Here is a 25,675-nt window from a genome sequence, read left to right as displayed (position 1 = left end):
GCAGACTAATGCTATGGCTGTGCATTTTGCTCATGAACAAGGTATTTTTATGTTTAGTATAAAAAGAATGTTCCATCGACGTTTTCAGATTGTTCCCTTTCATGTACTGGATGCCTGACATTGGCATAGGCTCCTAATTCCTGTTATATGTATTTTCAATTGCAGCGTTCTTTAGATCTTAAACATTTCCCCCCAAAGTCACAGCAGAACTCCCTCTCAGCACCCCTTGTTTAAAGGTGACTTCCACACAAGATCAATGAGTTGTCTTGTGAATGAGGCTGCCTTGGGACAACCATACATCCAAACAGCAGTGAGCTCTAAATATGTGTTCTAAATGATGATCATCATTAGAGCCGGGTATGGATTTATACCAAGCATCACCCCTGGTGCGATTTAAAATCGTATTAGGCCCTGCCATCATTTCCTGGATGGATGAGCTTATTTACTCTGTGTGTTCCCAATCCAGATGCCTCAACAGAATGTCTCAGCATTCCCATCTGCAATCGTCAAGCAGAGAAAAGTACAAAAACTTGGAGAAAGGAAGAAGGGTGAATAAATGCTGGGATAATGAGATTGGTGTGTACAGGGGGTTTGAAGGCAGCAGCACAGTTGTGAAGATGTGTTTGAACGAAACGAACACACTGAGATTTAGATGTGTTTTCAAGAACATGTGTTGAACACGCATCAAACACTTGGTGCGTTTAGCCAATAGAGGTCACACTGGACAAGCAGGGAGGGGCTTCTTCCTCTTCTTTTTTTACTGTTCACCAGTACATGTCTGCCACCTACAGTTGGAAAAGGCTTGGTGCAAAGTCGTGCAAATCTCATGAATTTTGCCTGCTTGAGGTTTTTTCTTTTGCATTCCGATGTGTGAACGACGACCTAGAAAAAAATTCAATTATTAATTTCTCCTCCATAATCAATTTCCAAATAGTTTGCACTTCTATGAATTAGAAAGGACGTCTTCCATACGTCACTACCAAATCAGAGTTCTTGATTGGCTAAATTTTGGCTTGATTTAGCTTGCAACGCATGCTCAGTGACCACGTAGAGCCTAAAAAGGGTCATGGAAACTTTTGTAGCAACACATGAACACGAGTTTTGAACGCAGAAGTCCAAAACCAGTGTGCACAAACGTTTTCATAGACTTTACATTAATGAATGCACGTCGCTGAAGGCGGTGTGAACGTAGCTTGTACCTGGTGGTTGATGGAGCAAAACTTCCTGAAGACTCAGATTCAGTCCTTAAAATAGTAAAAATGCATCAAACAATTTAGGCCAAATTGGGAATGCATTGAACCTAAATTGTTTATGAGACAGTTTCAGTTTTGGTTTAATACAACACTTTTAGGCATTTAAGAAATTGATTTTTGTGATTATTATAAACAGAGCACAAAGCCACAGTTCAGAATTACTTAAGTGCCTCTTCTGTTGTGTTAATTTAGAGATTGCTGTACTTCCACACATTATTTTCTAGTCTGAACCCTTTTCCATCTATAAACTGAGGATTTGTTAAATAATAGATTTTTTCCTGTTTGGAATGAACAAAAACTATTGAGTGCATGAGAGAACTGCTGTGTGAGTGTGATGTCACCCATGGAAAATTTTTATTTTATTTCATTTTTTTACAACTCCAACCAAATAAAGTCAATTAAGTCACAATTTTTTCGCGATACAAACTTCGCCAGGTCGGAAGCAAACAATGTCAGTAAGCAGTGATTGGTCTAAATTGGTCTGAGTCATCATTTTAAGTAAAAATGACAACCACTCTCACCAATAAGGAGTTAGCTTATTGGGAGGCCACACCCCTACTACTTGAAAGCAGGCTACATGTTTTGAAAGTTTGACGTGAGACAACAAACTGTTTTCATTGAGGCATCTGATTGGTCAGTTTATAACTTGAATAAGTTGCGCTACAGAAGAAATATAGTGAAAAAAATGCAGATTGTAATGTTAAAAAAAGTTTACCAGAACAACAGTATTTATTCTGACAAATAGAATGACTGAGTAATAGCTGTTCATTTCTCTGTAGATGTCTCGTATTTTGGCGCTTTGGAACCATCAAGTCCTTCCTGTTTTGAATGCCAGTCAATGAAAAATACACTCACCGGGATTTATGACTTGCACTGGGATCTTTAAAATGGTTTAAATTCTAAATCTAAATTTAATCTAAATTTACCATCTTTTTCGTCCTAATAGGTCAATAAAAGAAAACCTTTTATCTATTTTCAATTCACTGACTTCTGCTTTTAATTCTACCACCACAGAAATTGAACAAGGCAGTTGTGGAGATCCTGGAATCCCGGCTTATGGGAAGCGGGAAGGAGCGGGCTTTCGTCATGGGGACAAGCTGTACTACGAGTGCCTGCCTGCCTTTGAGCTGGTCGGAAAGAAGAACATCACTTGTCAGAAGAACAACCAGTGGTCTGCCAAGAAACCCAGCTGTGTTTGTAAGTTTCAGTGTCTTACATAGTTCAGGCTTTTCACACACTGCAATCCCTGGCAACATTTTGGAAACACCAAAAAGCAAGAATAAAAAAAACAACTTTGTTTTTTTGTGACCTTCCGTTGTTAGAAAAACTCTCTTTAAACTAAACTAGGGAAAAGAATAGTTAATTTGGGCAGTTTTTTTTTGTTTGTTTTCTTTTTACCATGGACTCCACCTGGACCAAATAGTATGTGCTCATTATTCCGCAGACAAGTGCATGCACTCCTTGGTGAGCTGTTGCACCAGACTGAAGCCAGCATTAGAGAAATCCTCTGAAACAAAATTAGGAATTATGGGAGAAACATGTTGCTGCTAAGAATGTCAGTCACTGTCGAGAACCTGGACCAAATGCAGATAAATGTGAAGACTTTAAGACTGAAGAATACTGAAGTAGCCAGGAAGAAAAACAAAAAAGCTTTGCAGTAATAAACGAGAGGGGAGCAAATGTGAGAGAACTGGAGTCAAAGAGCAAACTTTGGCTGATAACCTAAAGGAAATGGGATTTATATATACCCAAACCAACATTAAGCCTTAAATAGACAAAAAGAAGCTTGGAATGGACCAAAGAAAAGCAGCCATGGACCATGAATGGTGGTGATTACATCTTTAATAACAGTATATTGAGGTTCTGGGCACTTTTCCTATTTCATCAGTTGAAATGATCTTTGGTGTTGAAGACATCTTTTTTCTTTCTTTCAGTATGATACTGCATCGTGGTGTGTGGTGAAGGCTTTAACAGCTTCCTTTCATCGTAAAATGTCAATGGCATTGCCTGCAAATGGTCTGAACCTCAATTTGATTTAAAGCCTGTTATGGGAATTAAAGTAAATGACCCACGACAAAGCAAATCTGATCCGGCTACTGCAATGAGAAAAAGTTGGAGTTAACTTTTGATGAGGGACACTCTTTGTCCATTGATAAATCAATGCATCTGAGAATTTCAGCTGTTACAAAAACCAAATATGGTCCAACTGTGTTTACAGTCACCTCAAAGGATGTCGTGAAAATGCGTATATTAAATGTATTTGTACTTATTTCGCATTTATGACGTACAGGTGATGCTGTCGCACTGTCATACTTACGCCACACTCTAGCTAGTCGTTAGTAAGGTATGTGGACTAGCTCCTCACAAATGGCACATACATGGAGTGTGGATATGATGCTTAAGTGTCCATAAGATGTCCACACAAACTGATTTAATAATTTCTAAAAGCCAGACCTGTGCGCAAGGAACTTATCACTTGAACAGCCCAAACAGACCTGCTTGGTAGTGCGCGGCATTTGAGGCACGCCTGCATCTCCCCCACTTCCTTTTCTCTTTGCATGTTGTTTAAGTGTTTGCTTCAACCTTTCTACTTGCAGCCTGTTACCACAGCAGCAGGTTTATCAAGTGGTATACGATCTTAAAATTTGCTGCGGGCCACATGTACAAGTGTGCCGGTTTTTCACCCGCTGACAACCCGTATCCACCCATAAGGGCAGTTGTGACTAAGGCTTTACCTTCTTCTTCTTATTCTTGATCCAAAAAAACAGGAGCAATTGAATTGACCAGCAGTTTCATTTCAGTTTTTTTGTTTTCAGTGTGATAACTCCAACTATTTTGCCAGAGGTTGCATGTGTTCCAATGTGTAACTGCTTACATGTTTAGTAGATTGTTATACTGTACAAACTGGAAAAATGTGGATTTGGGGCTGCGTGAATAGATGTTGCTGTAAACACATCTGCACAAATGTTGAAACCATTAACCTTGTAAGCAGCTGATTTTATTTATAGCAACCATAATTAATTAAGTATTTTGTGTTTGTGCATGAATGCATCTTTCACATAAGTGGACGATTTCATGTGTAAAGGGCAAACAGAGACATTGGAGTAGTTAGTGGATGAGCTGTGCAGCAGTAAAGGATTACTGATACAAGATTACCAAAAAAGTTTAAATTGTTTAAATTGGTAAAATGTGTATTTTTACCCCATGAGTAATGCATTTGTTTGATTTACTTGTTTTCTAAAGATGATCTCTGGCCATTTAAAAATTAGAATATTCCCAGAGCTTCCGTTGTTTTTGAGTCAGCAGAAAACTTGATGAAGTTCCTCATCAGACAGAAACATCCCTGTCAATAATCGTTTCTGCTGCTTTCATTCCCAGCAACAAATGGAAACTTTTTAACTTGAAACTTCTTTCTGCACCTTTAGAATATTTCCAAAATTAACCTTCGAATGAGTCATTTTCCAAATTAATGCTATTACATGTACATTATGTAGAAGTATAGATATACTGGGATTTTTTTGGAATGCTGTGTTCTTACATATAACTCATGATGTTCACACTGGACAAGAAGAGAGGGGCTTCTTTTTATTTTATTTTCTACTCTTCATTGGCGCATTTAGTTACAGTAGGATTGGTTCAAATCTTTCTCCAGGCTTTTCCTTACACAGTTCTATTCTGTTATATGAATAAATCTTTATTATTTTCTCTTCCATGGTCAATTTTCAAACAGTTGGCACTTCCATGTATTAAGGGCAACATCATCCGACTCCCGGATTGGTCAAAGTTTGACCTAGTTTGACTTGCAAAACATGTTCAGTTTCCACGTGTTTTGTCCGCAGAGCCCGCAAATAGTCATAGAAACCTCCATAACTACACGTGAGTGTGAGAGTTTTGAATGCGGAAGCTCGAAACATGCATATATGCTCGTTTACATAGCCCTGTTATTGAAAGTGTTCACCGAAAAGCACATTGCCAAGGTCAACGTAGTGTTAGACTAAGGTTGCTGTCACTCGTCATATTTTTATGCCCCGATGCACGGCGGTCAAAGTTTTGCATTGAAATTGGATTGCCCCTCTAAACCGTTGGATGCTTGCAGTTTGTAGGATTTTCCATAAATATTTATGGATAAATGGAATCAGGTAATATACAATAAAAAATACAAAAACAATTGGAATCTACCAAATGTTTTCATTTTCCTGAACAATACTTAGTGTTGTGCTTCCTTCCTCACTCTGATGTGTTTGCATCTCTTTATTACCTCAACAGTTGCCTGTTTCTTCAACTTTACGACACCATCAGGCGTGCTACTTTCTCCCAACTATCCTCAGGAGTATGGAAATAATATGCACTGTGTGTGGCTCATCATTACCAACCCTGAGAGCCGAATCAATCTGGCCTTCAACGACCTCAGCATGGAGAAGCAGTTTGACTTCCTCTCCATCAAGGATGGAGGAAAGGTTGTGGATACACATTAAGTGCTATCTCAGATAACTTTTAGCTCAGCTTCAATTGTTGACCTCTGTGTTTGTCAGTGTTCTTTCAGTTGCCTGTAAATGCAATTAAGAAGCTACGAGCTTGATGATTCGTTTAAACGTCTGAAGTTTTAAATGTCAGCCAAAATCTTTCTTTGCAGGCTGAGTCTCCAATCCTGGGAACTTTCTCTGGTGATGTCCTACCTCCTCCTATAACAACTAGTGCCCACGTGGCGCGACTGGAGTTCCTGACAGACCACACATACACGGACAGAGGCTTCAACATCACCTTCACTAGTGAGTTTAAAGTCCAGACGATCTAAAAAGATTCCTTTACAAAGCCATCCTGTCCCATATTATCACAGCGTTTGTGTGTGAGTCCCTTTGTGCAGCTGATACATTGTGAAACATATAATGAAAACACACAGGGCACACAAAGACATATATATTACCTAGTGGGGACATTGCTCCTGTGCTTGTTAAACATAGTCCTCTTTAACAGCTCACACTTATAGAGAAATTCCACCTAGTTTTTGTCTGATAAACATTGGCTGTATTTATTTCATGTTTGCTCTGCGCCGTGAGCAGGATTGATAAACATGTGTGTACAGTACTTTGCAAACACGCTCTTGAGCCATCCCTCATTTGTTAACATTTTGCTTCCAAAAAAATCTGTTTGTGTAAATATTCCTACATAAAAAAGGCAACATTCTTGGATGCTGCAAATGTTGATGTCCAGAGTTTTTTTTTGTCCAAGGTCAGTTTGAGTGTCTGATGCCTTAGCCACAACTGCCCTTGACCTGTCGTCTGTGGGCGAAAAAAGGGAAAACCTGTAGAAGTCAGAACAAGATCCCAAAGTTCAGGACAAAGACGATCAGCTTCTCGCTGTTTGTCTTTTTTTTTCTTCTGTTTTCTCAACTTGTTCTGTCCAACAACTGAGCGAGCAGATGAGAGCTGAAGGCCTTTTTGTGTTGCACAGGTTTTACAAAAAGAGGTTATGTATTTTCGGGTAGCCAGGGTGCTAATTTGTATAACCCCCTGTTTGTTTTATTTGCTTTCTTTTTTATTAAAAAAATGAGAGAGGGGGGGGAAAGCGAGCGGATAAAAGTGCTGCGTTGCTAATTTGAGTTGGTCATGATTTGATTTTAAGCTGTGAAATATTTATACTAGATCTGCTGGAAAGACAAATATTACATCCAAAATTGAAATTCTCAGCTGTGTTAAATTGTACTCCACCTGCTTATCAAGTCATTGAACATGTCACGTGCCCAAAACTGAGTCCACGATTGGTTAATATGAAGTGTCGTTCTCGCCAAAGTTCAGATTTTTGAAACTCTGGACGCTCAAATCAAACGCTGCTACGCTGATGCACCTTGCTTGATGCTCAAATCTCACTGTAGCAGCTCACATGGCATCGCCCCGGACGCGTTTGGTCTGAACGCAGCTATAGAAACAAGGAAATTAGACTGTAGTTTGTGTGGACATCCAACGGGTGTCCTTTGGGCACTAACTTATCACCAGCAGACCCTGTGCACACAGCATTTGCATGTGGTCAGTAAGGAGCTTGTATGTGCAATATACTACCAACTAGAGTGCCGCGTCAAAACACATCATATAAACAACATAAGTGCGGATGCATAAGTGCGTGTAACTTACCATGTGCTTACATATAGTTCGCAAAAGACTTACCACATGCACACCAATGGTATATTCCATTTTCATGAAATCCCTTTTCTCCGTGTAAGCTTCAAAGCAACTACAGAACACACCTGCACTCCCTTTAATATGCAACCACTCACGTCTACAACCCTCCACGGGGCCAGGTAACCTAACAACCTGCAGCAACCCACAACACGGGTGCTTTCGACAAGGGCTTTATTGGAGTAAGTTCTTCTAATTGTAGGCACGCAAATGTTAATGATATGCAAAGATGTAAAATCAGCAGTCTTTTCCACCACTGCAGGCATTCTGTAATGTCAGCATTGCATTGTTTTGCACTCCAGCTCTTTAATTAAATTGCTGATGTATCATCTGACAGCCCCAGGTGTCTCTCTGAAGCCACAAAGTGGACAAAGCGAGGTGGCTAATTTATTAATTAGCAAGTTAGATGACTAAATAAATAGCATGGCAAATGATTGTCAAGAAAAATTAATTGAAGATGGCAGTTCACTTGTGAGAACAGAGCCATCCGACTGCAGGAGCCTTTATGAGGTTGTGGGGCTGGACAAACAACTTCCATCATTCATTTTAATTAAGGACATGCCAAACTGTATTGAAGTGATTTCTGGCACATTAATAAATAAGATATTTATGATAGATGAGGTGTAGTAGACACAGTGTTCAGGTCTAATGGATACAGAGGAGCGATACATTGACACCTACATGTCTCCAAATGCTTGGGTGTACTGGAGGAAAAGTTGGAGGGTAAGTGAGAGTAATAGTATAGCTATGATTTATTTGTTTACCAGCTTTTTTCAGGGTTATGGCTCTCAGTTTATGAACACGCATCCTTATGGTCTCTGTAACTGGCTTCAAATTCATCAAGAGGCCTGATTGATAAAGTTTTAGAGAAACATGACAACAATTTCCCGTGTTTGTTTACTGCACTAATAATAGAGAAGTGTCATCTGCTGCTGATCTGTTCATTTGTACAACAGCCAGGCAGCTCAAATTTCTGCAGCTGAGCAAATCGATGCGAGAGACACTAATTTATTTTTGGGTTGGACTAACATCAAACAGGCCAAGATTTAGCAAGCCCCACTATGGGGTGCAGGTAGGATATGGGAGGTAGGCATGAAACTGGGTGTGCTAAGTATTTGTGGTGTCATGTCCCTCTGAGCCGCTAAAATACATAGAAAGCCATTCGATCAGTTCATTTATCCATATACAGTATTTACAGTACAGACCAAAAGTTGGACACACCTCTTTCAAAGAGTTTTCTCTTTATTTTCATGACGATGAAAGTTGTAGATTCACACTGAAGGCATCAACACTATGAATTAACACATGTGGAATTATATACACATCAAAAAGTGTGAAACAACTGAAAATATGTCATAATCTAGATTCTTCATAGTAGCCCCCTTTTGCTTTAATTACTGCTTTGCTCACTCTTGGCATTCTCGTGATGAGCTTCAAGAGGTAGAAATGTTCTTCCAACAGTCTTGAAGGAGTTCCCAGAGATGCTTAGCACTTGTTGGCCCTTTTGCCGTCACTCTGCGGTCCAGCTCACCCCAAACCATCTCCATTGGGTTCAGGTTCGGTGACTGTGGAGGCCAGGTCATCTGGCGCCGCACCCCATCACTCTCCTTCTTGGTCAAATAGCCCTTATACAGCCTGGAGGTGTGTTTGGGGTCATTGTCCTTTTGAAAAATAAACAATGGTCTAACTAAACACAAACCGGATGGAATAGCATGCTGCTGCGAGATGCTGTGGTAGCCATACTGGTTCAGTATGCCTTCAATTTTGAATAAAACCCCAACACTGTCACCAGAGTAGAGTCCATCTGTTCACCTTTACTGCGTCGCACAAAGACACGGTGGTTGGAACCAAAAATCTCCAATTTAGACTCATCGGACCAAAGCACAGATTTCCACTGGTCTAATGTCCATTCCTTGTGTTCTTTAGCCCAAACAAGTCTCTTCTGCTTGTTGCCTTTCTTTAGCAGGGGTTTTCTAGCAGATATTCTACCATGAAGGCCTGTTTCACACAGTCTCCTTTTCACACTTTTTTGTCATGTATATAATTCCATATGTTTTAATTTCCAGTTTTGATGCCTTCAGTGTGACTACAATTTTCATAGTCATGAAAATAAATAAAACAAAACAAAGCAAATTTTGGTCTGTACTGTATACACACACACACACACACACACACATATATATATATATATATATATATATATATATATATATATATAGAGTGACTCCTCCTGACACTACCCTCTGTATCTTCCGGGCTTGGAACAGGCACAAGCTGGACAATGGTTTGTTCCCTGTAAAGGCTGCATCTATTTGTCCATCTGTCCTTGCATTTGATTTTTTTGCATTCTATTTCATTTTAACATTATTATCTTTCTTTTTTTCTTTAAATGCTAATTGATGTCATTTATAGCTAATTGTTGATGAGTTGATTGTGGATCACTTTTGGGGGCAGTCACTACATTTTGGGGGGGCATAAACCCATGAGTTAAAGTGTCCTTGGGCAAAACACTGAACCCCACATTGCTCCTGGTGGTTGTTGGTTGATGCCAGCGTGTGAATGTTTATGCGTGGGTGAAAAGGACTGCTGAGCACTTTAGGCCTTCTAAGAAGGTGGTAAATCCTACGAGACAGCCCTATTTTACAACAACCAAATACAAGGAATTTAAGTAGGATTTTATTAAAATGATGTCAATCCGACATTTAAAAAAATATATATTTTTCCTTTAGTGATTGAAAATAATTAATAAACTCCAATATTGTCCATTAAATCTTAAATAAAAAATGTTTGAAGGGCAGGTAACATCACAATGTTATAAAAAAAAATGTAAAGCAGAAATATCTTGTATTTCCAGGTAAGAAGTTGATGATATTAACTTAAGCTAAATTCATCATAGAACTGTAAAAAAGATTTACAAACATTTTTTTTCAGTGATGTAATGATACTTTTCCTGAATACTGTGTGTTTATGAGATTAACATGTTTTTTATTTGTTGTTTTTTGTTTTTAATGTACAACGCAGGACAAAAAATTCTAACATGTTTGTTTGGTCTATCTTTCTAATTGCGTCTCTACAAGCGTTTCGACACAACGAATGCCCGGATCCAGGAGTTCCTGTTAATGGAAAACGTTTTGGTGAAAACCTCCAACTGGGAAGTTCCATATCCTTCCTGTGTGAGGACGGCTTTGTTAAGACCCATGGCTCTCAAACCATCTCCTGCATTCTTAAGGATGGCAATGTGGTATGGGACAATGCAGTTCCTCGTTGTGAAGGTATGTAAAAAAAAAAAAAACTACATTATCCATTTTACTTCATTTCTCAAAGAGCGACTCCGAGGAAAATTGTGGTTTTAAGATGTTCTTGTGCGATTTTTCTTGTGATGGAGGACATACAAAGAAAATTAAGAATTTCTTTATTCAAATCGTTGTGAATCAGGAGCAGACGATAAAAATGCTGTTGGAAAAAGTTCATATTTGTGATGTAGAAAGTAAGCTGGGCAGGCCACAAGATCCTTTCCCTGAGCTCTTTTAGCAACGGGGAGGGGAAGTGGGGGTGGGCTTGCTGCATACCAACGACCCCACCCACAGTTTTTTTCAACAGAACCATTTTAAGTGACAGTTCAAAACCTATCTTTAACAATCCAAGAACCCTACCCCACCCTTCCATGGCGGCAACCTCCCAGGGGTTTCCTACAACTGCAATTAGTCCAACAATAATGTGTTATACACATGTGAAAAAAAAATATATGAATAAAAATAGTTGACTGTGGAAGAAGAAAAAGGGTTGTGACATACAGCCAAAAGAACAAAAAAGAATACATAACTGAGAATGCAAATGATTGGGTGGGGTAAAGTGCCTCTACGTTCACCTTTCCACATATCCGTTCTTTAACTGCCCCACCCACAACAACTCTAATCAACTTTCAAATGAACTCCTGCTGCTCTGCAGAAAATACGTCCTAAAAATGACACAAGTGTTTTGATTTTGGCTAAAAAGGGCATAATCACAGTTAAAAGACCACTGAGAACTGGGGAAAAATAGATCAAAAGATGATCGGAGTGGGACTTTAAAAGTAGTCTGTCAGCCTCATTTGCAAAGGATTCAGACAGGAAGTTATATCAAAGTGCATCAAGACCAAAGATTTTCTGCGTTTCTGGTTTAGCTGGCACACTGTAGATGAAAGCTGTACATTTATTTTCATCGTCAGTACAGGAGATGAAATCATAAAATAGTTTAAAAGTCACATTTTTGAGTTAGTTTGCTCTCTTTAAAATGCTAAGAGTTATTTTATTTTCTCCTTTTTTCTAAGCTGCTCAACAGTTGATGCAGCCTATAAGTAATCTGATCACCTTGTCCCCTGGGACATTTAAGATCAAGGGACCGAAAGACGTGTAGACTGAGAAGTTGTCTTCTCTCACATGTCCGACATATAGACTGCAAACAAACCAGCTCTTAATTCAATATAATTAGATATTTTCGGCAAACCCAAAAAGAAGCATCCATGATTTCATCTCTGGCAGGATTAATCTGAGTTATAATAAACTAAATAAAATCCAATAAAAAAGAAAAATCATTTATTTTCTTGAATGTCCCGGCAGTTTGATCTCCCTCTGAGGCCATCGATCATCCCCCTGCCTTTGTAGCGTAATTTGTCTCATAGATGTACTTCAGTATGCTGATCAGTATGATCAGATCATTCCACTTCAAAGGAAGCGTTGAGCTGTGCCTGAAACGAGGCCTTCCTGTGCGCTCCTGTGTTCTGGTTAAGGATAGGCAGTTAAGAGAAGCACACCAAAGTGAGCGATAACAGAGATGAGGGTTTAGGAGCCAGGTCTGTGTGCTCAAGTGTTTTTATGCAAGTGATCAAAGAGACTGTTTTCTCTTCCGGATGGAGATGACAGCAACAGCTATGGATGAGAGCTTTGATGAGACATTTATCATGACAGCACAGAGGGAAAAAACAATATTTTTACACACGGATGGGTAGTATATATTTGTAGTCATAAACATGTGTGACTAAAGAGTTCTGGAGGAAAATGCGTAAGTTGGAAGTGAGCTGTCTCTGGTTTGCATTTGATGGAACCGTAGGTAGAAATATTGCGGATTCAAAGAACCGTCATTATTTTGGTTATTGTGGACACTTTTTTTTGATTTTTTTCTTTTGTGTGTTTCCTCTTAGCTCCATGTGGAGGAGATCTGAAGGCACCCAGCGGGATCATCCTCTCCCCTGGCTGGCCCGAATTGTACAAGGAGGCCCTTAACTGTGAATGGATCATCGAGGCTCCTCCGGGCTACCCTATCAAGATCATATTTGACAAGTGAGTCTGCTGGGTAGCAACTGTTTCTGTGCCACATCTCTCCTCTGTTTAAGAGTCATCTTGTTTTCTCTTTGGCTATTGGTTTTAAAAGCCAATCAAACCCCCCCTTTTCCTTAACCCTTGGATAGCACAAGCACAAGCTATCCGAGGGACTTTAACATTGGGAGTGGGGTCATCTGGACCCCACAAGACAGTGCTCTGAACCTTTTTTCTTCAATGATTTGTGATCTTCACTGGTGTCCATGGATTACATGAAATCCCCCTCACCTTTATCCACCTTTGTCATGGTAGGGAGAACACGTCAATGTAAGGGTGGGGTCATTTTGACCCCACAAAATAGCACAAGGCTTAATTCTGCTGTAGGTGTGTTGTGAAAAGACAGCACATGGAACTCAAATCTTTAGAAAAATATCTTCAGGAAGATTTTTTTTTAAATGTTTTTATTGTATTCTTTCTCCCTTATGACATCTGTTTAAACACATTTAAAACTGTGATAGACCCTCAAGTCTATTAACAAGGGGTGTAATGAATCATTTTAACAACAAGTCGATCCATATAGTCAATACTGGTTCATTTTGAACGATCCAAGTTGATTAATCGTTACATCCCTACTATCACTACACATGGAGAAAAGATGGCCTGTTACCAGCAACTATAGAAAAAAACATTTGTCCCAATGTGAGTGGAAAAAAGCAGAAAGACAGATATTTGTGGGATCAAACACCAGATAAACCTTTTTTTTTTATTGGGGGGGGGGGGGGGGGCTTGTCCTTGCAAACCCTTCTCATCCTGGCGTCTTCTTCAATATCACACCATGCAAAATGGATGCAACATAAACGTTTGTTGCTTTTTAATTTTTATGTATCATCAATAAAATATCACAGACCATTTCACTGAGATGACACGGTTGTGGAACTGAGCTATTTTATTTGCGGCTTTGAAGATGAAGTCGCTCCGGCACCAAAGCCAGAGACACACAGACACACGTGTATGCAAATGCAAAGCATCAAGCCAAATTCTAGTGAAAAAAACAAAAACAAATCTGGATAAATCTAACAATTATTACTGACCAATGTGTCCATTCAAGCTAAGGATAAATTTTGCTCCATTTTCAATTTAAAAAAATTGTGTTTTTTATGAAACAATTTATTTCCTCATGTAGGTTTCGCACTGAGGTCAACTATGACGTCCTTGAGGTGCGGGACGGACGATTTCCTTCTTCTCCTCTGATTGGAAGCTACCAGGGCACCCAGGTTCCACAGTTCCTCATCAGCACCTCAAACTTCCTGTACCTACACTTCTCCACTGACAAGAGCCACTCTGACATCGGATTTCGCATACGTTATGAAAGTAAGAGCTTGTAAAAACACTTGTAGTTCACTGATAGTCTTTCTTTATTCAATCAATTCATTAAATAATGGACGGCTAAGGCCTAGGTCACAACTTCCCTAATGGGTGGTCTTCTTAATAAAAAAAAAAGTTAGTTTTTGATGTTCATTCAACCAGGAAGTTTATTTTTCTTTCTGTCTGTGGCCAAAAAAACTGGTGGTCAACACAAAATATTAAGGTCATAGACAACTTGGTGAGCCCATAGAGCCAAAATGTTCTTACACATTTGTGACTAAGGCTTCAATTAGGAGCATTTCTGGTCTTTTATAACCTTTGCGTGAAAGTTCTGTCGAGTTCAGGATTTTTTGTAAGGGGAAACATTTGTTTGAAGGTCTGTAACTATGAGTTAAAACGGTAAAAATTAATCATTTCATGAAATGTTTCTTGCACTTATTGATTATGATGTTAGGTTGCACTAACATATCTTCCTTAAACCTACCTGCATGTATGGTCTATTTCAATGCTGAAAGCAGTTCTACTCTGATTTCTACCTCGGTGTTGACCTTTCGCACCTTCACAATGGATAAATCTCTGCTAACTTTCAATTATTCACTATAAGCACTACAACATAAGAAACCATGCAAGGTGAAGAGGAAAAGAACTTTGAAAGTTCTTATTGGTATATTCTTGTTGAAAATGGATATTCGTGTGAATTATGTATCAAGGTTATTTCATGAAAGCTTGCTTCCTTTCAGAATCTCTTGATCTTTCGAGAATAAAATGATTAAATTCTCATTACACTGTAAGCAGCTGGATCTGCTCCTGCCTTATTTTGCCTCTGGTGTCCCCTGTTTTTTTTTATCTTTTCTTTGCAGCCCTGCAGCTGCAGTCAGACCACTGTGTAGATCCGGGCATACCTGTCAATGGGCAGCGCCACGGCCACGACTTCTTTGTGGGTGCTTTGGTAACATTTAGCTGCGAAGCCGGCTACACTCTGAGCGACATTGAGCCTTTAGAGTGCGAACCCAATTTCCAGTGGAGTCGCCCCCTGCCCAGCTGTGATGGTATGTTTCTAATTATTGACCCAGAAATGAATAGTTGCTTGCCAGATTTTCCCCTCCTTATAAATGGATTAAAGCTGAATTCAGAGTTTAACATGAGCATTAAGAAATCAGTATTTTTGCCTCATATTGCGTCAGGTTAAATATTTCTAATTTTTCACCCAAAAAAAATCTTGCAAATGATCATATTTCATTTAGCGACTTTGTTTTTGACTTTCTGCTTCATTTCATCAGAAGTGTTTTATATGTTCCGCAGTGATCCTACGCTTTGATGTTTCCCCTCATCTGTAAACACTTTTATGTTTGAGGACAGTATTGATTTCTGAGTGCTCTTGAAATCAAAAGACAGCTCTCGTTTTTTTTTTAATGCAGCCTTGAAAGGCATCACCGTTTTTACTGACTTGCAAGCAGAAACTGTACAGTTTCACTGGAAATTGCCTGATTTGATTTCTCCATCTTTCTTTTTTTTCCCTCACTCTCCTTTTCTCCTGCTCAGCACTGTGTGGGGGTTACATCCAAGGCAACAGTGGAACCATCTTGTCTCCAGGCTTTCCAGACTTTTATCCACACAACCTGAACTGTACATGGATAATCGAGACCTCTCATGGCAAAGGTTAGCGCAGACACTCTGTCAACGCATGACGCAGTCAAATTTTCGTTCCCACACAGTGTCATTTGGCCTTAGTGAGCGGCCTTTTTTTTATTTTGCCGAACCAGCTGTCTTTCAGAGACTGGAGGGGCTGCCCTGAGGCTGCGTTACCATAGGCTGACTTTCCACTGAAGTCCCTTTATTTGGTTGAGCCCCCGCATTGAATAGACACAGTCCCATTTGCAGGATCTCACTGGATGAATGCAGTTATTAGTGAATATGCAGGGGGGAAAAAACAGTAGAGGAGCTTTTGTTTTAATTATTGAATTATTTTAACCAAAATCTAAAAAGCCACATTTCCTGTTTAACTGAAGCCTCTGATTCCAATATCTGCTTTGTTGGTGCTGAGCAGAGTAGCCATGCCATTGATCCCCCCTTTCTGCAAGATGTGTCTTGCATGATTGAAGAGCTTGACACGAGGGAGAGGGGGGGGGGGAGGGGGGGGCATAAACGACAACTACTGAGAGTCTCCATTCTCAAAAGCTTCTCTTTAGCAAAATAAAAAACTGTGAAAAGTAACGACACTTTTGTACAGTGTGTGGAATTTCCAAACAAGATGTGTGTACCAGACCCTGCTGTTTAGTAAAATTACACACCAAAAAGAGCTTTGATAAGAACATGAAATATGCTTTGAATTCCATTATAATTTAGGCTACATTGCAGCAGCGAGCGGCTCTGGCTCTGGCTCAGAACCGATTTGATGCTAGCGTGTGGAGATGTTAAAATTAACTTGCACAGCAAATGCCAGACTAAAGAATAAAAGGGCAGAAAGAAAGTTTATATTCACACATAATTTTTGAAATATGTACAGTCAGCGCTGAACTTTTTTTCTTGGCTGCAATGACCTATAAAAAGGGTTAAGTTTAGGACTAGGGGTTACAGCTAGGGTCAAACTACTAAATAGTTCCTGTGCACGCCTCCAGGCAAGGGATTAAATACAGAAATACATGTCACGCACCTAGCTGGAACTTTAACTTTAAGCTTAATTTTAAATATGTGCAACCAACAACAAAATCCAGCCTTGGATGCACTTAAAATATGTGCGGCAATGTGCCATTTTCTCTTTTCCCTCACCTGAACTTGTGCACGCTGGACGGGGACGATCAGGGAGCTTGTGCAATGCGCACGCGCTCGTGGGCCGTTGGGACGTCACAACATCTCATTGATTCAAAAAGAGAGCGACAGTTTGATTGAAATTGATTTAAAATGAGAATTTTATTCTCTTTTTTATAAGGAAAATGCCATGCATGTCATAAATGCAAAAAAAAACAAAGAAAAAAACATGGCGCTTTACCTATTTGTATATAAAAGGATTAGAATGCTTTTGTTTAGGAGTTCTTTTGTAATGTTTGCTGAATGAATTTTGACAGCGAGAAACTTTAAGTGGTTCAATGAATTGAATAAGTGCTTCTAGTGTGGAGAATCATGTAATGGTGAAATGTATGTGGGCTGAGAAGTGAACAGCCTCCCTTTAATGTGTATGTTTCTGCTCTGAAGCAGAAACATACACATTATCTAAGTGTTGCTTCAGAGCAATACTTGGATTTTCTAAGGGAAAAAGAGGGGAAAAAAAAGGTTTAATGGAAAATATAGTACAGCGTGATGCCCATTTATATACCAACATCGTCTGAAAAGACCACGTATGAATGGATTATCATGAGGCCTTCTCTTTTTCGAATCTTTTGTTTAGGTGTCCAGTTCACTTTCCACACCTTCCACCTGGAGAGCCCTCACGACTACCTGCTGGTGACGGAGAACGGAAGCTTCTCTCAGCCCCTCTGGAGACTGACAGGCTCTACGCTGCCGCCGCCGCTCAGCGCCGGCCTTTTTGGGAACTACACGGCACAGATCCGCTTCCTCTCAGACTTCTCTGTGTCCTATGAGGGGTTCAACATCACTTTTTCAGGTGAGCGCTGTGGCACAGGGTTGGTTGTCTAACCTTAACAGTTATAGTAATAGTTAAAGTCACAGGAAAATCTGCATTGGTAATGTTTTGGTTTATTCAATATAAAGTCGGTCAATTCAGTTGAAAAATGCTACTTTTGACAGTACGAAGAGTCAGCATCCCTTTAGAGGGATGTTTGTTTGTGCGTCTGCGTTTCCTGTGAGTATCGGTTGTCCTCTGCTTTCCGTGAAGAGTGATTCCTTTCGAACCACTCATTTATCACCACATCGTCTCACTTCCTCTTCTAACGGCTAAGAAAAACTTTACATCTGCAGCAATAGGAGTACTCTGAGCATACAGCATCTCAATCATAAAAACATGCTGTGTTTTACTTTCAATTAAAAATTGCAAATTTTTTTAAAATTCTGTAATACTTGGAGTAATAAGTTTTCAGATTACTCATCACTTAAAAAGTAGCAAGCTTAGTATATGTGAGGTGATTACAGAATCTTGAATCTGTTGTTTTTGCAAAATCTTCTGACGTGTCAAAAATATATTATCAGGTGCAAATTGCTGTTTACATTTTAAAACACTGGCTGCCTAAAAAATGATTTAAAGTCCCACTGATCATCTTTTGACCTAAACATTCCCATTGGAACTACATAAATCAGGATTTTGCTTTTTTAGTTCAAATAAAAAATGTGCTGTTTTCTAGAACATAGTTTCTTCAGAGCCACATGAGTTCATTAGAAATTCTTCTAGTGGCACAGAGCAAGCCCGCCCCCATTTACCGTCATAACTTATGCGTATTTTATAACTTATAACTTACAGCGTATTTTCTGCATAACTGTGACGGTGCAGCAGGGTGCTGCACTCACACATGCGAACACACACGTGCGCACTACATGCAGACCCACAATCACGCCATCCATTTACTTTAACTTACATTTTTCTCCGTCCCTGTTCCTCTGCAGGCACCCCTGGGTGCACACGGGGTTGCCGACTCTTAATCTTCACGCATACACTTACTCAAAGCTCAAACGGCGTCATCTTTAGTTTAGTTTGTTTACCCGGAATTAATGACCGACCCACCAGGTCATGTGACTCACTTGACCTTGTTTGTATTTTATTTTTAATTAAAATTAATGGGATTTCTTTGTAAATAACATAGATTGTTTCTTTGAGTGAATTGCTTATTTTTTATGTTTATTTATGTTTTTGGAAGACTAAAACTCTCTTGTTTTTTGGACTAATGAAGAGCAACGCCCAGTAGGAGGGGCTTATGATTTAAAAAGAGGAAGTGTCACAGGAAATAGGAGTTCAAGAGGGTGTCATATGCTGATGTGGCCTTATGTGGAGCAGTTGATGTGCTCTGGTTCCTGAAATTAAATACGGAAACTCTCACCTTGGCTCTGCTGCTTTCATTCCCTGAGGAACCCACGACGATAACAAATACAATCTTTTTCAAACTGCATTTTCAAACTGCATTTCAAAAATGCCATTTAAGTGTAATTTTCTCTATAAAATGTGTTAAAAACTCCCAAAACAGCATTTTGATCAGCGTGGGTAATGGGTGGTGATGATTTTTTTTTTTTTACAACTTTACTCTTCTTTTTCATGAGCTGAAACATTTTCCAATAAGTTTCAATGCATTGCAGACCTTTTGGTTCAAAAAGCATTTCTACACGCTGCAGATCAATAATATGAAATGGTCAAATAAAAGTCTGCTCAAATTTAACTGCCTTCCTTGGATTTTCCTTTGTCTTTCAGAGTATGACTTGGAACCTTGTGAGGATCCTGGAATTCCACCATACAGTACCCGAAAAGGACTGCTTTACGGGGTCGGAGACACCCTCATCTTTTCTTGTTTCCCAGGTTACCGACTTGAGGGTCCAGCAAGGGTTGTGTGTTTAGGGGGGAGGAGGCGGGTGTGGAGCTCCCCCCTGCCAAGGTGTGTTGGTAGGTGGTCACTTGCTTTATATATCTTTGCTTTTGTCACTTTCCTAAATCTCCCCTAATGTCATCCGTGCACATTAGCCCTTTGTCGCATAGGCAGAGATTAAAAATATGTAAAAAGCCATTAGTCATGTTGGAAAATGAAGCTTTTCTATTTCAGTTTCCCTCATTAGTATCTCTCTTTATGGCTCCGTTCTTTTGTTTCATTTGAAAACCTCCCAAAACATCCTGTGGGATTTCGTCCTAAATTATATGGGCCAACACTTTTAATCAGAATGACATCAAAACAAGGAAGGGTCTCATTTATTGATGCCATTTGTTGCCAATCTTTGTAAGTTAATCGGTCAAGACTAAAGCCAGTAAACTGTAACTTTAACACGACACATCATTACTGATGCTTGTATGTGCTGATAGGTCAAAAGCAATCTGATGCTTGATCTAAATTAATGTAGGAAGAAAACGACAGAGAATATGCATGCATGCAATAGACATAAATCATTTTCTTTATTGTTTGTTTATTTTTTTAGTTATTTAAAAATTAAAAAATTAAAACAGCTTTTTATTGCAAATAAACTGAAATACTCCATGTTCTGAGAAGGACGCCATCCATACTTCACTATCAAAGTTCAACCTGGTTGAACTTTGAACTTGCACTCAATGGCCACACATTTTGTACGTAGAGCCTCACAGCGGTTGTAGAAACTAGCGTAGGGACGCGTAAATGCCAGAGTTTTTAAACGCGGAAACGCACATTTACGTAGACTTTACACGGAAAGTGGTCATGTGAACGCACTTTTATGAGGGCGTTGTGAACGGAGCTTTAGGTTTTTTTGGGCTCCTCATCCAATCCATGCAGCAGCTTGAACATTCAGCTGTTCTGTTTTTATTTTTCTTGTTTGTTTTTTTGTTGGTATTTTTGCCTTAAAATGAATCCAGGTCTTTGAAAAAGGACGGGGAAGACTGATTTTGACATTTTCACATTTCTTTTAGAGCTCACCCTACTTTAGAAACTCAGTTCTTCCCCATCTGCATCTAACGCTGTTTCATCTTCCTACTCTGACTTACTTCACACTGAGGTAGATTTATGGTCATTTAAATTCTGGCAGCTATTTTCCCTTCGAACGTGTTGTCCTTTTTTATACTTTTTTTTCTCCTCATTTGATTCATGAAGCGCAATTTTCAGATAGCTCTGAAATTACACTTAATCATATTCAGATTGCGGTGTGATTATGATGATGGGCCACTAAACATTCAGGTACAGTCGGTGACCATATTTCTCTCCCCATCACCTCTCCCATCTCCCAGTGCATGACAGCATGAATGAATATGCTCAGAGTATCAAGCACATAGCGATTGACGTGTCCTCTGCTCTCTCCAACACCTCCTCTCCCTCCTTCTCTTTGGCTGGCTGGATCCCTTCTCTTTCTCTTTTTTTTTTTCTTTTCTCCAGCCGAATGTGGCTCATCCGTGACTGGCATGCAAGGGGTGCTGCTCTCCCCTAACTACCCCGGTTACTATGGCAACAACCACGAATGCATCTACTCCATCCAAACGCAGCCTGGCAAAGGCATCCAGCTACGAGCTAGAGATTTCCGACTGGAGGAGGATGACGTGCTCAAAGTGAGGGGGCGTTGGGATCTGCATCCTGCCCAAGTGGATATGCATCCTCTTTAGCATATGTGTGTGTGATCCCGCTCTGCCCTCTTTGCAGGCCTTTGACGGCAGCAGCAGCAAGGCCCGTCTGCTGGGAGTGTTTACGGGAAACGAGATGTTAGATACAACCCTGAACTCCACTTCCAGCTCGATGTGGTTGGAGTTCATTAGCAATGCAGACAACACCAGTAAAGGTTTTGAACTGTATTTTACAAGTAAGCAATGTCCTCGCTTTCACTCAACTGTAATACATTTATCACATTCTTTAAATGGGGATGGCATTATTAAAGGAATCAGGTGCAGGGGTTTAATTAGAGTTTAATTTCCCAAAATGCTGCTGTGGGCATAATTCCATTTCAATAAAAGTCAGCTAGGAATCCCTGAGTAACACAAATGGACTGATGGGAAATAAGCGAGGGTTGGGTGTGGCAGGAGTTCTACCCCCAAAATAAATGTGGAAACAAGCAGAAAGTGGAGCTTATTTGATACCATCTGGCATAACAATAGCAACAAGGGACTTAAAAAACTACCAAAGCAAGATGCAAAACCCAAAAGACACTTTTTTTTTTTTTTTTTCTCAGGGTACATCCAGTTTTCTAAGCCTTTGTGCTGCAGATACATCTCAGGCCATATATGTCTAAATTCCCTTCCTACTCTCTATCACCCAAAAAACAATAAGGTGCGAGACTATCAATTCAGACACCATTCTCACTACTTTTTACCAGGCAAATATGACATTAGCAATTCCCCAAAGTAAAACCGAATAAATATAATACATTGATGAATCCACTGTGGTCTAAAGACAAAAACTTGGATAGTTATTAAGTTTTACTTAAAACGTTTTTTGACACATGAAAATACGTAATGCATTTTGGTCTGTATTGAGCATCGATGCACATTGGCTTTTCTCAGAGACTTCTGGGAAATTTATAGGGCACTCAATTGTGGAACTGTACATTTGAAGTAGAATTGAAGATTCCCCTAGATCAGTGGTCCCTGACCCTGTTCCATGGGACTATTGGTACCCGGTTGCAGAAAATTCTTTTTCAGTTTGATTTAAAATCTTAATCTGAAGGAAGTTTTATTTAGGACAACTATTGGATTTTCTCCACCCCATCTGACTCATTCTTCACCCATGTCAAGTTGCTCCGTCACATCCACTGCTTTTTTAAAGTGGCTGACCGGCAGCTGATCTGATACCTCCAAGCTAACAAAGTTAACAAAAAACGTAAGGGTTAGGAAAGCAGAAAAGAGCCAATGAGTAAAAAGCAAATTAGCTTTTGACTTCAAAATAAAAGAAATGTACATTCATCAAAAAAGAAACTCCAGTTTTACTCCAAATATGGAGACCATAATAATAATTTATAACATTCAGCAACTGGCTGTCTAATGTAAATGGTAAATGGCGTATACTTATATAGCGCCTTTCTTCCTACAAGGACAAAGCGCTTTACAGTCACAGACCCATTCACCCAGTCACACACACATTCACACACACAGTCACACACTGGTGGTCGCTCCGCTGCCAAACACAGGCGCCCGCCTGCCACCAGAGGCAAGGTGGGGTTCAGTGTCTTGCCCAAGGACACTTCGACTCATGGGCGTGCAAGGCGGGAATTGAACCTGCAACCTTACGATCATGGGACGACCGCCCTACCGCTGCACCACGGCCGCCCACTAATGTAACTAGAATTCTGCTATTAAACAGTGGATTCAAGTTTATTGTTACATTTAAGAAACGCCAGTTTAAGTTAAAGTTTTATTATTATGTTTTCGTATAAACCTTAACAGACGAGGCTGAAATTGGTGTCTGATTTTCCACTTTGACTATTATGGGTTACCGGTAAGAGAGAATCGAGATCACATTTTATTAGTTCCTACACACAATCTGGTGTACAATAAATTTAAACCAGCTGCAAATATTGTACAGATGATTAAAAGACATTATAATATGTATAATGATAAAATAAAATCAGACTCCCACCTTAGCTTTGTACAGATGGGTCCGTAATTGTATTGTATAAGAATTGTCCAACATCAAACAGTCTGTGTCCTGAAAAAGTGTGGGGACCACTCCCTTAAATTGTGTAATTTTGTGCGTCTCTTTTTTTTTTCTTTTTTCTTCTCCATAAGGTTTTGAGCTGGTCAAATGCGAGGATCCAGGTGTTCCCCAATTTGGCTACAAGCGAGAGGACAAGGGCCATTTTGCAGGGAGCACGGTGTCTTACAGCTGTGACCAAGGCTACACCCTGAAAGGCCCTGAGGTGCTGACCTGCCTCCGGGGAGAACGGAGGGCCTGGGATAACCCTCTTCCCCTCTGTGTTGGTGAGACGCATGCTCTTGCTATTGCCAGGAGTAATGATGACTCTGGAAACATTTTCCGAAACAAATATTTTAATAATTTGTCCGGCAATTTCATGACATTAAAAACTTACCTAATGTATTGTTTCAATAAATTACAAATCTTAATCACCCTGTCATGTTTATCCTTATATATTACTCTACATTTGAACTTACTTATGTATGTATTTTATAGGCTATAATTGCAAGTTGCATTGTGTTGTGTCATTACAGTGTGAAATAATCGGTCTGTTTTCTCTGGCTCCCAGCTAATCCAAACCAGCTTTTGCATTGTAGCGGGTGTCTGACCCACTTCTTCATCCTATAAGAATATGAACCGTTCATATTCTGGGGAGCTTTGTGATTCATTTCAGCGTTTCCTTTTTGGAACACCTATTTGGTTACATTCCCAGCAGCTTATTTTCCGAATTATTACATAAAAACCATTGCTATTTCATGTTTCATAATCGTATTGCATCATATTTTGAAAATTTCTCCATGTCCTTGTTTACTAAAGACATTTTTGGATAATTTAAACAACTCTGACCACTGAAGTAGTAGTACAAGTATTTAAATCAGTTAAGTAGGTAAAGTAGAAAAAAGTGTTAGTTGATGGAGTGCATGATCAGAAATGTTATCCTTTGGAATATTTTTGCCAAAATCCCCCAAGGCTTTAAAAACAGGCAGGAAGGTACGAGTCGAGGTCTCACGGACACATCTATACATTCATGAATCTGTTGTAAAATCAGGCTTTTTTTTGCATCACTTTAAATCTGCCTCCAGTGGACATTTGTGGAAGTGCAACATTAATACAACACAAAAACTAATTTGTCAAATACCCTGTTGCTGCATATATATATATATATAAAAACGCCCCTCTCACCCTCCGCGGGTGGTTTCTCCTCCAAGCTCGGGTCCTCTACCAGAGGCCTGGGAGTTTGAGGGTCCTGCACAATATCTTAGCTGTTCCTAGCACTGCGCCTTTCTGGACTGAGAGGTCTGAGGTCTTTCCAGGTATCTGTTGTAGCCACTCCTCCAGGTTGGGGGTTACTCCCCCGAGTGCTCCAATTACCACAGGCACCACTGTCACCTTCACTTTCCATGCTTTCTCCAGTTCTTCTCTGAGTCCCTGGTATTTCTCCAGTTTCTCATGTTCTTTCTTCCTGATGTTCCCATCGTTTGGCACTGCCACATCCACCACAACGGCTTTCCTCTTTTCTGTATCCACCATTACAATGTCTGGTTGGTTCGCCATTACCATCCTATCAGTCTGGATCTGGAAGTCCCACAGGATCTTTGCCCTTTCATTCTCTACGACCTTCGGGGGTGTTTCCCATTTTGACCTTGGGGTTTCCAGTCCATATTCTGCACACATGTTCCTGTATATTATTCCAGCCACTTGATTGTGGCGCTCCATGTATGCTTTACCTGCCAGCATCTTACACCCTGCAGTTATGTGCTATTATTGTTTCAGGCGCGTCTTTGCACAGCCTACACCTTGGGTCTTGTCTGGTGTGGTAGATCTGAGCCTCTATGGCTCTGCCATAGAGGCTCTCATCCTGCCATAGAGCTGCCAGGATGAGAGCTTCAGTGCTGTCCTGTAGGCCAGCCCTTTCTAGCCATTGGTAGGACTTTTTGATATCAGCCACTTCAGTTAGGGTCCGATGGTACATCCCATGTGGATCTGTCCTCCAGTACTGTATCCTCTGCTCTCCACTGAGACATTCACTGAGCACACTGTCAGTTGGGGCATTGAGCTTGATGTATTCATGCATCTTGGATGTTTCATCCAGGATAGTGGCTTCTATGCTCACTAGTCCTCGGCCTCCTTCCTTGCGGCTAGCATACAGTCTCAGGGTACTGGATTTGGGATGGAACCCTCCATGCATGGTGAGGAGCTTTCGTGTTTTAACATCCGTGGTCTGTATCTCTTCCTTTGGCCATCTTATTATTCCTGCAGGGTGTCTGATAACTGGCAGTGCGTAGCTGTTTATTGCCCGGGTCTTATTTTTGCCATTGAGCTGGCTTCTCAGGACTTGCCTTACTCGTTGGAGGTAT

The 25,675-nt window shown here is 40.0% G+C and overlaps 1 protein-coding gene across 3 annotated transcripts in view; it reads left to right on the top strand.

Annotated features, from left to right (window-relative positions):
- Positions 1-25,675, top strand: part of csmd2 (CUB and Sushi multiple domains 2) — a 279,666-nt gene that overhangs the window by 148,360 nt on the left and 105,631 nt on the right. For all 3 annotated transcript variants that reach the window (XM_023959868.1, XM_023959867.1, XM_023959870.1), the window contains exons 13-25: positions 2,268-2,450; positions 5,520-5,710; positions 5,887-6,022; positions 10,504-10,698; positions 12,606-12,744; positions 13,907-14,094; positions 14,949-15,137; positions 15,631-15,747; positions 17,474-17,689; positions 19,439-19,627; positions 21,075-21,244; positions 21,336-21,492; positions 23,411-23,602. In XM_023959868.1, coding sequence (XP_023815636.1) covers positions 2,268-2,450; positions 5,520-5,710; positions 5,887-6,022; positions 10,504-10,698; positions 12,606-12,744; positions 13,907-14,094; positions 14,949-15,137; positions 15,631-15,747; positions 17,474-17,689; positions 19,439-19,627; positions 21,075-21,244; positions 21,336-21,492; positions 23,411-23,602 — 2,262 coding nt within the window. The remainder of the gene's footprint in view (positions 1-2,267; positions 2,451-5,519; positions 5,711-5,886; positions 6,023-10,503; positions 10,699-12,605; positions 12,745-13,906; positions 14,095-14,948; positions 15,138-15,630; positions 15,748-17,473; positions 17,690-19,438; positions 19,628-21,074; positions 21,245-21,335; positions 21,493-23,410; positions 23,603-25,675) is intronic.

Source organism: Oryzias latipes, chromosome 11 (assembly GCF_002234675.1).
Source record: "Oryzias latipes chromosome 11, ASM223467v1".
Lineage (NCBI taxonomy): Eukaryota > Metazoa > Chordata > Actinopteri > Beloniformes > Adrianichthyidae > Oryzias > Oryzias latipes.
The sequence above is the reverse complement of the archived record's forward strand: the minus strand, read 5'-3'. Positions and strand labels throughout refer to the sequence as shown.